At 38.5% G+C, this 15,251-nt stretch overlaps 1 protein-coding gene across 4 annotated transcripts in view; it reads left to right on the top strand.

Moving 5' to 3' along the window:
- Nucleotides 1-212: 212 nt before the first annotated feature.
- LOC145996208 (lisH domain-containing protein ARMC9-like) overlaps nucleotides 213-15,251 on the top strand; it is a 50,370-nt gene continuing 35,331 nt past the window's right edge. For all 4 annotated transcript variants that reach the window (XR_014442760.1, XR_014442759.1, XM_083132627.1 and 1 more), the window contains exons 1-5: nucleotides 213-445; nucleotides 5,410-5,494; nucleotides 9,751-9,921; nucleotides 10,699-10,968; nucleotides 14,096-14,312. Coding sequence is in view for 2 of the 4 variants with exons in the window: in XM_083132627.1 (XP_082988753.1) it covers nucleotides 378-445; nucleotides 5,410-5,494; nucleotides 9,751-9,921; nucleotides 10,699-10,968; nucleotides 14,096-14,312 (811 nt within the window). In the remaining 2 variants the exon portion in view is untranslated. The remainder of the gene's footprint in view (nucleotides 446-5,409; nucleotides 5,495-9,750; nucleotides 9,922-10,698; nucleotides 10,969-14,095; nucleotides 14,313-15,251) is intronic.

Raw genomic sequence — 15,251 nt, 5'->3', positions numbered from 1 at the left:
CAATCCCCTCCCCGTTGGGCATGCATTCATTCCATGTTGTATAAAATGATCAGGAAAAATTTAAACATACGCTAAAATACGCTAAGATGAATTAAAGACTAATTACACGGAGTAGTAGACAATCGAGCAATGTCGGTCAAATTCGATTTTTTCTGCATTCCCGAAAATCCTGCGTCGGTCTTTTTGTTACATGTGTTGGCAACATTGGAAATTCCATAGCAGAACGGATTCAAGAATGTATTCGGTGATGCCGAAAGTTATTTTGTCATGTTCTTAAAATCGTAAATCACTTTTGTGGAATAAACATACCAATTAGAATGTTTTAAAATTCTAATTAACCATATGACTCAGAAATGTGTACTACTAATACCATTTAAATGATAGCAAGTGAAACAGTTCTTTCGCAATTTGCAAATTCAATGGAGTTCGCATATCAGAGAAAGCAGTAAGTTAATGAATGTTTATGTGTAAAATAAATGCATAATATATGTGGTGGTGGGACAGTTGACCGAATATACCGCCTCGAATATTTTTTGCGATATCCCCAGGCCGGAACGAGTTTACAATACCGGACCACTCTCCAATTGCTATGAAATTTCGCCTACTCACTAATTGAGACCACCTAATCACGAATCTGCATGTAATAATTGGCGGCCAAGTATGAAATGTAGAGAAAAACGAAATAAACTATGTTTTTCTAACGTAAGGTAACCCTACTGTAAGAACAGCAGGTCAATTTTCCCAACATGAAAAAATCAGCGTGCAATACACCGTTGCCAAACGTACCTAATCAAACGAGTCCACATTCCTAAATAATACTTTTTAATTGTATTTATGCTAATGGAACCTAACCTAACCTCGTAGGCATTCCTCGAACACAAGGTAGGGAAACTGTTGTGCGTGTCCCCCACCATTCTTCCATGCTGAACACAATGTAACTGAGAACGCAACAGTGTGACAACGCTGGATACAACGTAACGAATTGGGTCTCACTTATCACACAACACTTGACCAACCTTGTGTTCTGACGTCAAGGCAGAAAGCTTTTCAATTTTAGTGTGTTTAGTTCTCTTAGCGTAAATAATAATTTTTCGTTGTATTTACGCTAATGGAACCTAACCTAACAGGCCTAACCTAACCTTGTAGGCATTCCGGTAAGAATTTACAATATAGAGAAAGTCTCCAATTTCGTTAATTTTCAGTATACTAACTAATTTTGGCTTCCTAATCATGAATCACATCTGGAAATTGTACATTTTGATGAAAAATTGTTCGTTAGCACCAAAAACCATCCACGGGTAGCCCCACAAACCATTGATGTTAGCCCCAAAAACCATCCACGGGTAGCCCCACGAACCATTCACATGAGGTTAGGTTAGGTTCCATTAGCACTCATTTCACCTCTAAATTCATCGAAAAAATAGGGATCGTACTAGAATTGAACATCATAAATCATTTTCTTGTAAAACAATGGCGTGGTTGGACACAATGACAGGAGATTACATTTTTGTTCGTAAAACTACGCATATACACGTATATATATAAAAAAAATCAATCGGCTTTTTTTCAAATTTTCAGACGTGACCCCCGGTTTTTTCCAACAGATTCGTGATTAGGAGGTCAAAATTAGTTAGTACACCGAAAATTAACAAAATTGGAGACTTTCTCTATATTGTACATTCGCTCCGGCATTCCTCATCTGACGTCGGAACACAAGGAAGGAAAACTGTTGTGCGACAAGAAATGCGAAAGAAACATGGTTGTCAATTGCTTTGTATGGAGAATCATCGTCGTATTTAACAAGGTTATTATAAACTCATGCCACCTATTTATGTCGGTTATCACATACTTCAGAGGCTTGATGATTACTTACTGTGAGTTTTCGGGTAAAAGTTTACTATCCGTCGGACACCTATAACTTCGGAGTTTCGTCAATTTTTGACATTCGTACTTACCTATCTGCTTCGTGGAACATTCCGTGAATGGTTTTTGGGGCTATCCATCCCGGAATCGGTGCAAAATGTAAACAAAAACATTATTTCCGGTTGAAATTTTTGACTCAAATTTCCCACCGATACTGGGCTCCGCCCCTGGGATAATTGACTTACCGGCCCCAACCACTAACGTGGCCCCACCTCTGCTCCGGCTCCCCGGCTTTTTCTATAGACTCCCTGTTAAAGGCATGTTAAAAATTGGCCGAAGTCACCTGTCCCCAAATGAGCCCCAAACTTTTAAATTTGAAGAAATACGTTTCCAGGATACGGAAAACTTACCTGAATTTCACACAAAACACCTTCCCGATGTTAGACAATACTACAGGAACTTATTGCGGTAAGTAGTTTCTTCTGTAGAAATTAAGAAATCTGTCCGACGGATAGTAAACAAGTACCGTTTTCTGGATAATATTTTTTTCCCTTTGTATACTCCCATCTGGGCATTTGTTTACTAACAGTCATTCGTTTATTGTCGTCTTGGATACAGACTTCAGCTTCTACGTCAGGTGATATGAGGTATTACGTCGCTAAATGTTTTCATTATTATGTTAGGCAGGTTAGGTTTATAGCTCTTAGCCTTTAAATAACTTTTCTAAATGCTTCCAACGCCAGATCATGTAATATCTGATCTGAAGCACAAAACCCCCATTCGGACTGCTTGTTGAAAAGTGCCCCTCAAAAAGCACTTTGGCCATTGACCCACTGTACCCCTCGAGAATTAAGTTCTTTCTTTTTTAAAATTGACAGATTTCGAAGTTTTACGTAATATCAAATTGGTTCCACTGAGCGAAAAACACAAATAACAGTATTTGATCTCAAAGTATGGCCTGCGTAAGTAAAAGCCTGCCATCTCTGAATACTTTTGCCACTTTTTATTAGTAATAGAGTTTGTATACACAGTAAAATAGCTAAAGAACACTTGCGAAAGGTCACACCATCAAACTTAGAATTTAACAAAAACGTGAAAAGGTACTATCAACACCAAACCTAACAGTCTTAACCTAATGACGTAAAATTATAAATCTAACACTCCTAGTGATAATTTCACTTCCATTTTGGTTTCATAAGTTTTCAGTCCTTGGTGTTTCATTTACTTTATTTTACAATAACATTTATAAGACTGTAGGTAACGTCCCATCTGCTGCTGGTGTGGAATCTCATGGTGGGTGCTATATTCACTTCTGTGAAGTCTTCGGTCTGTTCTGCTCCATACTAAGGTACCAAATGTACGTACTTACTTACAATAACACATTTCCGCAAGCTAAAAACAACTGAAAACATTCAAAAGCAACATTAACTTCATAAAGAATGCAAAATATTTCACTTTCTCGAGGTGGTATAGAGGGTTAATGGTACCAGGTAGTTTTCAAATCATAATTTTTCTGGTGAATAATACTCAGTGATGCTTTTAAATGGGCTAATTACTTTCTACAAGCCTCAAACCTGTGCCCACTATCATTTCCAGTATTCTAAAACACTTCCTAATACTTACTTAATCCTAGAACACTCCCATGTTCCCATATTACTATATAACTACCGCTATGTAAATATTACGTACATGCCGTGAATGATTTTTAACATAAACCTTAGTTTATAAAATCAAAGTGACAAATATTTTTTAATATTATTTGGTTTGTTTTCTACATTTTGGAGTTTTTATTCTTTATAAAATATATGAGCATGGCTTATGCAACTATTAAGTTGGCACATTTGATCAAAAGCGTCTACTCCACCCTTTGCAGAATTGTAGGTAGAATTGTAGATTGTTGCATCTTTGTGCATTGTTGAAATTAAAGCCACAATTTTGTTTTGTTTGGCCTTATAGGAACATATTCTGGGTCGTTGTCGCTATTGTAATCACTGATATCAGAATCCTTAACTTCCGAAATATCCTCTTCATTCTCTTCTTCTTTACAACTTACCAAAGGTTCGCAAATTTTATCAGTTGTCAGATGTTTTTCAGACATTTTCACTATGCATATTACTACATGAATGTCAAAATTACGTGCAAGATTTTTCTTCTGTTACTATCACTACGTATTTTTGACGTGCAGAGTCCCAAATAACGCACAAACTAAAGACGTTCACTGCTTCCACCCTCCTTACCATAGTGCTGCCATGTGCCTGACAGAATGCCCGAGGAATACCATAGGTGGAGGGGTAGGTGGGTGTGATGTGGGAGGTAGGGGAGGGAATTGAGCGTGAAGCATACGTAAATTTTAGGTACGGTAGTGTTCTAGGGTTAAACCCTGCAAAATCATTAAACATTTGAAACCATTACCGCCATGCACAGCTTAGTTTAGTGCATCTTTTTTCAATAGATACATTGGTAATACTGTTAAAGAATATAGACAGGCTTAACAAACAATTGTCATGGAGATTGCATTGGGGCTTTTTCCTGATTAGTTAACAAACAGAATTGTTAAGGAATAGTTACGTTGTTACATTTAATTTTTCTTTCGTATAATTCTTATCTATATAATATAACTCACAAAATTAACACTGTGAAAACAGAGACAATTACATAGATTTAAAATGAATCAAGTGAATAAACAATAATATACACAATGAATTCTTCATTTTTATTAATATTGCTTGTATTGTTTGTTGTTGGTGTTACCATCATTTAAACACATTGTTCGATGTGAAGGTGTGGAAAGAACTTTAAGAATTTGTTTAAATGCGTGTAGCAACCGTAAACTAGAAGAAGAATTATACTGAAAAAAAATTAATTGTGACATGATTACTAAGGGTCAACCAGGAACCCCAAGTTATTGCCTTGAATTGAGATGAGTCTGGAAGGCTTGTATACAAAATTTTAGATTTTCCTGAGAAATAGTTCCTTGGGAAGATGTTGGATTGGACCAGAAAATGTGACCCACTTCTGAGCAATGTACCTTGGAGCTAACTTCAGGACTCTTTTTAACATTTTTTAGGTTTATTTTTACTCCTTCCCTGCTTCTTCGTGAATTTTACATTCATTTGCTAAGATAACTTAATATTTAAACTTCCCAACATGGTCTTTTAGCAAGTATGACATTAATCGAAAATTTTGTCAATGCAAAGCACAATATTATTTTAACTGAAATCTTTGGTAATGCATTAATTAGTAGTGGTAGATTCATTTTTCCTCCAGCAAACTTAAAATACTTTGAGTGATTCTTGGTTTAATATGCGACTTTTAAGTAAAATTATGTAGTTACAACATTAAAAAATATAGTCTGATGTACTCGAAAAACAATCGTATTTTCAGATGCTGACCGACTACTGTATCTTGCAAGACCCACTCTGAAAGGAGGTGAATGGCATACAAAATACCTTGTGGCATATTTTATGTAACATTGAAGTAAAAATAAAGAGGCAGTATACGCCAGCTATTTGCTACTGATTGATGTTAATTTTTTCCCTATTCCAGGCAGGGCCAAGAAGTTATTTGGTCATCATACAATGATGTCAACAATATGGAACGAATGTCTTACTGCATCCAGCTGATTCATGAGGTAATGTTGAAGCATGCTTTATTTTTCATAGCTGATCAGTAGTGATGCATTCAATGTTGAGGGTTTTTTTTGTTTTTTTTTACTTTCTGTGCTGTTTGTAGCAGTGGCATGCCTAGGATTTTCAAAAAGAGGGGTTGTGCATACTTTTTTAGTAGTCAGCCCTCATTTTACCACCTTTTCCTACCTTTGACATTCTTTATTTTAGGAATACTGGGCCGAAGAAAAATTACATGTGGTTAAGAGACTTACATACTTTTAGTTAACTTTCTTCTAAAACGGTCCAGATTTTCAAAAATGTCTTCCAAGATTATTGTATTCACTGGGCAGTCTATGGAGCAGAGAGTGCTGGATGAGGCACAATCTCAGCTTCTCAGAAGCAAAAAGTTCAGTGCTTCTTGTTGAGCGGGCAGGCACACGAAAGTGAATTTCCTGAAGAAGGTGGTCACTTCTGATGTTGCCATTCACTATTTTTTTTTTAAATATATATGGACAGCCAGTCTATGTCTCTCTTGAGGAGTTTGGATATTTAACATTTGCAGGAGGATGGAACTCGGTGGAGGCACAAGTGGTTCGGATCCCACTTTAAACTGTAGGTCCAGTCCCGATTAGCCTTACTGCGCATAAAGTGGACTTAAAACACCAAATCAAACCAAACCAAAGCAGGAGGATGGACTTTTGCAAGTGTTTTGTGGATGGAATTCGGTGTCTAACAATGGCCAGGAAGAAATGTGGCGTGGAATTTAGTCTATCTGAATTTGAGGGGCATGCCATAGACCAGATCGGAGAACAGTATTCAATTTTAGTTGACACAAAAGATTTGTAAATGGTGCTGAGGGCAGTCAAGTTGTTTATTTCCGTGAAACAATAGAGAAGACCCAGCATACGCATTGAACCCCTTGTGACTGTAGAGATGTGCTCAGAAAAGGAAAGTTTCTCATCAAATATGACGCCCAGGTCCTTTTGTGCGGCAACTCTTTGAACACAATTATTTCTTATGAAATATTTAGTATTAAATGTGTTTTTCTTTAAGGACAAGGTCATCATGGTACATTTTTAAGGATTTAGTTTTAAGTTCCATAATTCACACCACTTTATTAGAGAATCTAAATTCTTTTGCAGAAGTGTCATGCCACTGAAATTGGAGATTTTACTATATATTTTGCATTCGTCAGCGAACAAGAGAAGGTTTTTGCATGAATCGGAAAGATATTCTGGAAGATCATCAAGGTACAGGATGAAGAGAAGACTGCCTTGAGGTACACCAAAAGATACAGATTGATAAGAAGAAGAGGTTCCGGAAAGAACAACTTTTTGTTGTCTGTTTTGGATATAATGCTTGAGCAGAGAGATAAAGTTTCCATGAATATTGAATCGGTGGGATAATTTATGAAGCAGGAAATTGTGGTTTATAGTCTCAAAAGCTTTCGAAAAATCCAGATATATTACATCCAGTTGAGAATTTTCAGATATAGAGTTGATAGCGTCAGATAATAAAATGCTCAAGTTGGTTAAGCAGTAGCTGCCTGGTAAGAAGCTGTGCTGTGCTGTATTTATATATGGAGAGGTAAATTTGTAGAGTCGGCCCTTTATTATCTTTTCACAGACGATAGAAAGTGGTGAAAGAAGGGAAATAAGCCTATAAGAAGAAACAGCACACTTGTCTCCAGATTTATATAATGGTACCACGTTAGCATTTTTCCATGAATCTGGAAATGTACCCTCATTGAAGCATCTGTATAATAAAATAGAGAAGGGAATAGCGAGAGAAGAAGCAGCGTTTTTTAGGAAAATAGAAGGGATTTCATCAGGACCATTTTAGCAATTTTGAGGCATTGAAGATAGGATGTATGGCACTTCTTCTGGAGACGTGGAAAGAGACGTTAGAGAGTAACAGCAAACTGGACGGAGGTTGGGGAGGCATGAAGTCTGTATTCGAGGTTGTATTTCTGGAGAAAATGTGTTAAAAATATTAGCTTTGTCAGGGCCCTCTGCACATACTGAGTCATGTTTTATGGGATTTGATTTGATATTGTTTGTGATAGCACCGATGTATTCCCTGTACTTGGTCTTCTGCAGTTGTTTAGAGTGACGTCGTAACTCGGTGAAAGTTTTCCGTGTGTATTCATTAGGAAAATGTTTCCAGAGATCCCAGGCCTTTCTTCGGTTTCCAAGGGTAAGTAAGAGCTCAGAGTCGAACCAGGAAGGGTATTTGCTTGATTTCGTTTTTTTGAGTGGCACACAATCCTTCATCACTGCATGAATCACATCAGTCAGCACGTCACATGCTTTGTCGACACTTCCACTCTCCAGGATTGTCCAGGGAATGGAATCCAGTGCCGAACGGATGTCACCCCAGGGTGCTTTGTGCCAAACAAGGTATTGGCGTCGAGGGGTGGGAGGTCGTTGACTCTTCAGGTGGTCCGGGAGCCAGAATACAGCATCCAGCGATTCGTGGTCCGAAGTGATGAGGTTTCTCGAAGGGGTGATGTGCGCTGAAGAGAGTGACGAGAGAATGTAGTCCAGGTTATTGTCTTTTCGTGTATTGAACATATTGTGCTGTTGAAGTCTTAGGCCATGTATGAAGTGATCCATGAAAAACGTGTCGTTCTTGTCTTTTGTAAAGCCATGCGTGGAGTCTGTCCATGTAATTGAGAGATTGAATTACGTCGCCCATTGAGGATGCCAACAGCACAGAATCGTAGCAAGCCTCCAGAACTGCTACGGGGCAAGTTTTGTGTGGCCTGTAAAAACAACCGATGAAAAGTTTGTTTTTCTTGCCGAGAAGCACCTCAACCCACAGAATTTCAGTCACGATCCAGGTCACTTCGCAACACACTATTCCATTTGTTATTTATGCAAAGCATCACTCCTCCGCCCCTTGAGCCTCGGTCTTTCCTGTACATAGTGAAATGTTTTGAAAAAGGCAGTTCGGAATCCAGTACATTGTCGTTGAGCCACGTTTCGGTTATTGCAATACAGCCCTGCTCCATAAATTCTCCCAATTCCGAAGTGCACTCAGAAAGTTTATTTTTTATGCTCTTGGCATTATGATAGTATGCACTGAATTTGTTTTCCATTGGCCTGGGACCTGGGTTTAACTTAATGTCTCCACACAGCAGCACAAGATAAAGAAAGTTCAAGAGCCAGTGAGGCGAGTGCTTACCTTGACTGCTGTCCATTGCACGTCTCTCCCTCGGTGAGGCAGAGAAAAGCGTCAGGAGGATGCTGCCGCTGGAACAATAACTGGAACTCTTGCTGCATTTCCACTTACTCGGGTTACTGTTTTTACCATCGGCACTGTTCAATAGCAATAGCTTAACACCCATGCAAAGTACCACAATAAAGAAATAAACTGAGAATACAGAAAATCCAATCTTATGCAAAGCGCAATCGGACAGCTTTCTATAGCTGGCGTCTATCTTGTCTACCAACCACTTACATTGTAAGTTCTCTATTTGAGGCAGTGAAATCTGATTTTTTGTGTGTGTGTGTAAATGATACTGATTTGAAAAGTTTATAACACTGTTGCTGTTAGTGCATAAGTACAGTATTCTGTCAATATTACGATCATCAGTTTTATAGAAATATAACATTTTATTGATTTGTTCTGTAATAGAAGTTCATGCATATCATGTATTTTTAAAATTTCTAGTACCTATTATCACACCCTTTCTTTCCAGATTTTTAGTGCCTTTTTCTCTGCCCATTCGGGTTCTTTTTAGTGGTTAGAAATCTGGACTTTAATGCTAAAACACAGATGTTCACACAATTTCTAGAGATGTGTACTCTTAACACTTTGTAAGTTTTCCTGATCATTAGCCTGAGAGAATCCCATTGCTTTTGTTTGTGGTTTCAGAAATAAAGATCTGATTATCTTTGAAACTTTGCTAATCCACTATTTTTCGTTCTTGAAAACAATAGTTCAATGTGAAAGTGGTAATATGTAATACAGTTAAGCCATGGTGGTCTAGTCGGTATGGCATCTGACTGCCACGTGGGAGACCCAGGTTCGATTCCCGGGGTGGGTTATCTAAGGTTGGAGTTTTCCCACCCTTGTCCCTGCCTAAAGTGACTCTGGGGCTCACCCAGCCTCAAATCAGTGGATACCTTGGGGTTAAGGTAGCCGGAGCATGATGCTGCCACATCACCTCCAAAATTGGCAGAGATCTACCCCCACATCCCTTAATGGTACGGTGCTATATGCCTTTTTATTATTATTATTATTATTGTCTTGATATAATTGTTTTGTGTTCCAGTTTCTTGTCCTTAAGGAATTCCAATCAACAACAACAGTGTTTTTGGAAGAGTGTGTTAAGTTGGGATACCCAAACACTGAACATGATGTTTTAACAGAGAAGATTAAAGAAGAACATATTCCACTTCTGTTGGATTGTTTCCAGAAAGGAAATTTCGAACTGTTTTTCCAGGTAAGTGAAGTACAATCAATTGACAAAAGTAATTCACTTTCTTGGTCTATGTGCACAGTGAGAGGTAAAAGTGAGCCTCGGTAGCTCTGTCAGTAGGGTGTCTGTCTACCATGTGAGAGACCCGGGTTCAATCCCCGGTGGGTGAGAACCGAGACTTTTTCAACCTGTTCAAGCAGCTCCGGCGCCCACCCAGCATCGTATAAAGTGTGTACCTGGAGGAAACTCTGGGGGGGAAAGGCAGCCAGGGGTGTGGTGCTGATCACATCACCCCCAGCTTGGCCGAGATCAAGAAAGTGTGGGGCCCTAACCCCACACCCCGTATACGCCTTCATGGCATGGTGCAAGGCACAGGGGAGCACTTTGCTTTTCTTTTTTTTAATGATGCATGTGGCCACTCAAAAATTAAATGCAAACTGAAAAAGGTTGATTTTTGTTATGTGTTGTCAGCATCATAAATAGTAAAATTAGTATTGACTAGAGACGTGCATATTTCATTTTTGACGGAAACACAAAATGTGAAATTACATGCTGCAATATGTTTTTAAACCTGAATTATGTATGAGATATAGTTGTTTGTTGCTTTTACCGATGAAAAACCAGGGTGTGCATTATACACGCACGTGCATTATGCTCTCGTAAATACGGTAGTTCTCAAGCTTTGATTTTTTTCATGGCAAGTTTGAAAAGTGTATCCACATTCCCGAGGCTCCAGCCTTTAAGGGTTATGTTTCAAGTTGTATTGAAAAGATTTTAACCTCTTGCTATTTATCATTGCAGTCCTGGGAGACATGTATTCCACCTAGGATCCAAGACGAGCTCCCTTATAGGCAACTAAGTTTTTATCTCCATGTCCATTTTGCTGTTCTTCCACTGAGAAACCACACGCCAAATGCAGAGGAGGAGCTTGTGAAGTCAATGAAAGATCTGCGTGCGTACCTAGAGACAAAAGGAGCGGATTTCAGCAACGAACCAGAGTTCCTTCCGTACTTTGCATTGCCATTTATAAATAACCCAGGAAACCATCCCTCTTTCAAGGAGCTCTTCCAGGTAATGCCTGACAGTAGCAGAACATTTTCCTTTTTTTTAACACTGCAGTGATTACGCGGGTGACAATTGTGAATCATTCAATTATTTTCACACGCTACTGCAGTTTGACAACACTCTTGATCCTGGAACAGTTCAGAAACTATCTCAGTTCAGCTGTTATTTGAATTATATCCGTTGTTGACTTGTTATTAGAGCGCATATATATATATTTTTTTTTTTAAAAAAAAAAAGAAACTACATATGCTGAGCAAGACAATCTATTTTTCAGTAAGAAAGACACTTAACATTTCAACCCTCTATCTAAGATTGGTTTCAGGTCTGAGGAAGACCCCTAAAGAAGGTCGAAATGTAATGTTGTTAAGTGAATTGAATTGTTGTTTGAAGTCCACTTTATGCAGAGAAAGGCTAAGCGCGACTGAACCTACAGGTTCAAGTTGGATCTGAACCACTATGTGCCTGCACCAGGTATCAAACCCCTTGATTTATGTTAAGTATTTTTTTACTGAAACAACAAGTATTAATCTTGTTACCATTTTTCATATTTCAGTGGAGCACAATAGTGATCTTTGCGACCATTGACATAATATCTGTTATACGAGGTTTGGCTAGAAAAAAACCGGACCGATGCTATGAAATCTTTTATTCGGCATTTTGTACAACAGGAATTTTATCTCCTTCAAAGTACTCCCCTGCACGATCTGTACACCGCTCCATACGAATTTTCCATTGGTGGAAGCAGTGTTGCCAGTCATTTTCGGAGATCATGTTCATTACATCCGCCGCTTTTCTTTGCACAGCTTCTACTGTCTCAAATCTGGTTCCTTTTAGGGCGGACTTCACTCTGGGGAATAAGAAGTCACAGGGAGCAAGGTCCGGCGAATACGGCGGATGTTCTAACACTGGGATGCCATATTTAGCCAAAAATGTCTTCACTGACAGGGCCGTATGGACAGGAGCATTGTCTTGGTGCAGAATCCATGACTTCCGTTGCCACAAATCAGGTCGTCGTCTTCTTACTCGCTCACGAAGGGTTTTCAGCACATTAATGTAATGATGTTGGTTTACAGTTTGACCCTCGGGTAACCAATGAACGTACACAATGCCTCGAATGTCGAAAAAGACAATCATCATGGCTTTGAATTTGGACTTGCTCATGCGAGCTTTCTTGTGACGTGGCGAACTCGGGGTCTTCCAATGCATTGATTGGCACTTTGTGGCAGGGTCGTACGTGAAAAACTACGATTCATCACAGGTTATCACTCTCTCTAAGAATGTAGGGTCTGTTTCAATGTTCTTCAAAGTGTCCGTACAAATGTTCACTCAAGCTTCCTTCTGTTCCAATGTCAGGTTCCTTGGCACGAGTTTTGAACACACTTTACTCATGTTCAAATTCTCGTGTAAAATTTGTCTAACACTTTCTTTGTCTATTCCTGTGATTTCAGCAACTGCTCTAATGGTCAATCGATGATCTTTTCGAATCACATCACTCACTTTTTGAATGTTTGTTTCCGTTTTCGACGTGCATGGTCGTCCTGAACGTGGGTTGTCTTGGATCATTTCCTGTCCTTCTTTAAACCGTTTAAACCACTCAAAACACTTGTGTGTGTGATAAACACTCATCCCCGTACACAGATTTTAACATGTCGTACGCTTCTGTTGCGGATTTCCCCAGTTTGTAAAGGAACTTCATATTGACATGCTGTTCCATTTTAATACTCAGCATTTTTCCGACGGAGCACAGACGCACGTTCCGCTTTGTCCAAGTGCCACAGCGAAACTGAGAGACCTGCACCCAGGGCAATTAGTCATTCTGTAGGCAGGGTATGGTAGTATAGAATCATGCATTCCTCAACCTTCACGCATTCGTTGTTTGCCAATAGCAACATCAATCTGGTTTTTTTCTAGCCAAACCTCGTAAATGTAAGCAGTACATGTGCCCAGGCCACAGAATACCACATTGCGAAATAACAAAGCAAAATTCCAAGATATGTATTTTTGTTGGATTCATCACATCCAAATGCAATGCGCTAGATTGTTAATTGAACCATATTACTTAAAAATGAACATTCTCGCTATAAAACCAGATAAATTGTGACAAATAATGGGTAAGAACGATAGAATCAAATTTGTTGATACCTACTTCACCACCGGTGGCCGCGGTGGCTCAGTCGGTAACGCGTCTGACTACCATGCTCAAGGTCCCGGGTTCGATCCCCGGCCGGTTCAAATCCGGGAATTTTTCTAACGATGGAAGCGGCCCCGGCGCCCACCCAGCGTCGAATAACATGGGTACCTGGGGGAAACCCTGGGGGGTAAAGGCGGTCAGGGGCGTGATGCTGATCACATCACCCCCACTCACGACCGGATCAAGAAAGTGTAGGGCGTTACCCCCACACCCCCTATACGCCTTCATGGCGTGGTGCTATGCACAGGGGAGCACTTTACCTTTTTTTTTTACCTTTTTTACCTACTTCACACTAGTGTTCTTTACTTCTGTCTAAGGGAAGTTTTTACTGTATGTAGTTTGTTGAGGTTTGCAATTTCTTAGTAATATTTAAAAAATCAAAATATTCTCTGATATCTTGTTAAAAATTAACAATCACAAAATCTTTAATTTTAGTATTTAATACATATTAAATATTTTGAACAGTGAAAGTGATAATTGATTTTTATGCAGATGTAGTGTGTAGTAGTTGAAATGACTATGACAACGTATACATCATATCTGTTCTGTTCACTCCCAATGATCCTGACATTCCATGTTCCAAGTTTTTTTTTCTTGTTACAGGACTTCCTCAGTGGCATAGTGGTAACATCATCATGCTGTAATCAAGGAGTCCTGGGTTTGATACCTGGTGGAGGCACTTAGTGGTTCCCACTTTAAAGTTTTAAGTCCAGTCTCAAGTAGACTGTGGACTTGAGAAAGAAAATAAAAATTATCCTTGTTGTTCATGTTTGGGAATAAGAGATGCGGTGGTATAAAGAATACATGTAATCAAATTACTAACAAGTTCCCAAGTGTATCATCATTCAATATTGTTGTTACATTTTTAACTATCCTGCTAAACATGCCACTACAAGGTACATGTATAAATTTCATTTTCACAAATGAATATCATTTTTTCAGAATTCCTGGGTGGAGAACTTGGAGAAGAATCTTGTGAGGTTTCTAGAGGACCATTGTTGGGGAGACTCTGTTGCACCAAAACTAGTGCACTTATGCACTAGGAAGGAGCTAGATAACTACAATAAAATGTATTCCCCCGGCAGCCATATTTGCAACAGTTACAAGTCACTTCGTCAGAAGTTTCGTCGACTACAAAAGGACTATCGTAAATTAATTGGTAGGTGCAGAACATTTTCATATGTTAGACATCTCACAAAAATATTAAATTCAAATTCAATAAAGAAAATAATTATTATTGTTAGTTAAAAATAGCATGGTATAGATCAGTGACTCAATCTTAAGTTATTAATATTAAATTTCAAGGGTACATATTAATTAACGAATAAAGTTTAAAAATCAGAAAGCTATTTACGAGAAAAATTATTGGGATCGGGCATGGACTTTTAAGATATGAATTCCCAGGCTTACCTTCGTAATTACACAAAATAAGCTTTTTCCTTTTAATCGCACATTTTTTTTTCATCACTTGCCAGTTAATTCAGACTTCAGAAGGTGTTGTTTTGGTAAATAAACTAAATTTCGTGTTTATAAAAGTTTTTTTTTTTTCGTGTTTTGCAGTTCATTTTGCATCATTTCGTGACAAAACATGGTACAAGAACGTACCTCACACCTTTGAAAAACACAAAAAATGAACATTACAGTGTGTTATTTCACATTTCGTGTCTCCGTCAAAAACTAAATATGCATGCCTCTTTCCAGTGTTCAGTTATCCTGTGTGGAATTCACAATATACCAACTGATTCCATTCTGAAGTTTGACAACAATCTTGTGTATTATGCATATCTGTTCCAATTCTGTGCCAACATTTTTTTAATAATGTATATTTAAGGCTCGACTGGTCCTTTGGCAGCCCTCAATAGTTTAATAGACTTGCGTAATCACGAAACTACTGAGCTTATCTAGATAACAATGAAAGCGAACTACACGAAAGTTCACGTCAATGCTCTAGAATGAATTCTAAGCTGATGTAATTTTTCATATTTTGGAATATCGTATCATTCTACAGAATGATGGGGATCAGAACAAGTCACTTCCACAATTAATCAATGGGTGATGTAACTTATTCATCCTTCATCCTCGATGATGAGGGCACTTG

This window comes from Lepisma saccharinum, chromosome 12 (genome assembly GCF_977018435.1).
Source record: "Lepisma saccharinum chromosome 12, izLepSacc3.1, whole genome shotgun sequence".
Taxonomy (NCBI): Eukaryota; Metazoa; Arthropoda; class Insecta; order Zygentoma; family Lepismatidae; genus Lepisma; species Lepisma saccharinum.
Note: the sequence above shows the minus strand (reverse complement) of the source record. Positions and strands in the feature narration are given on the sequence as shown.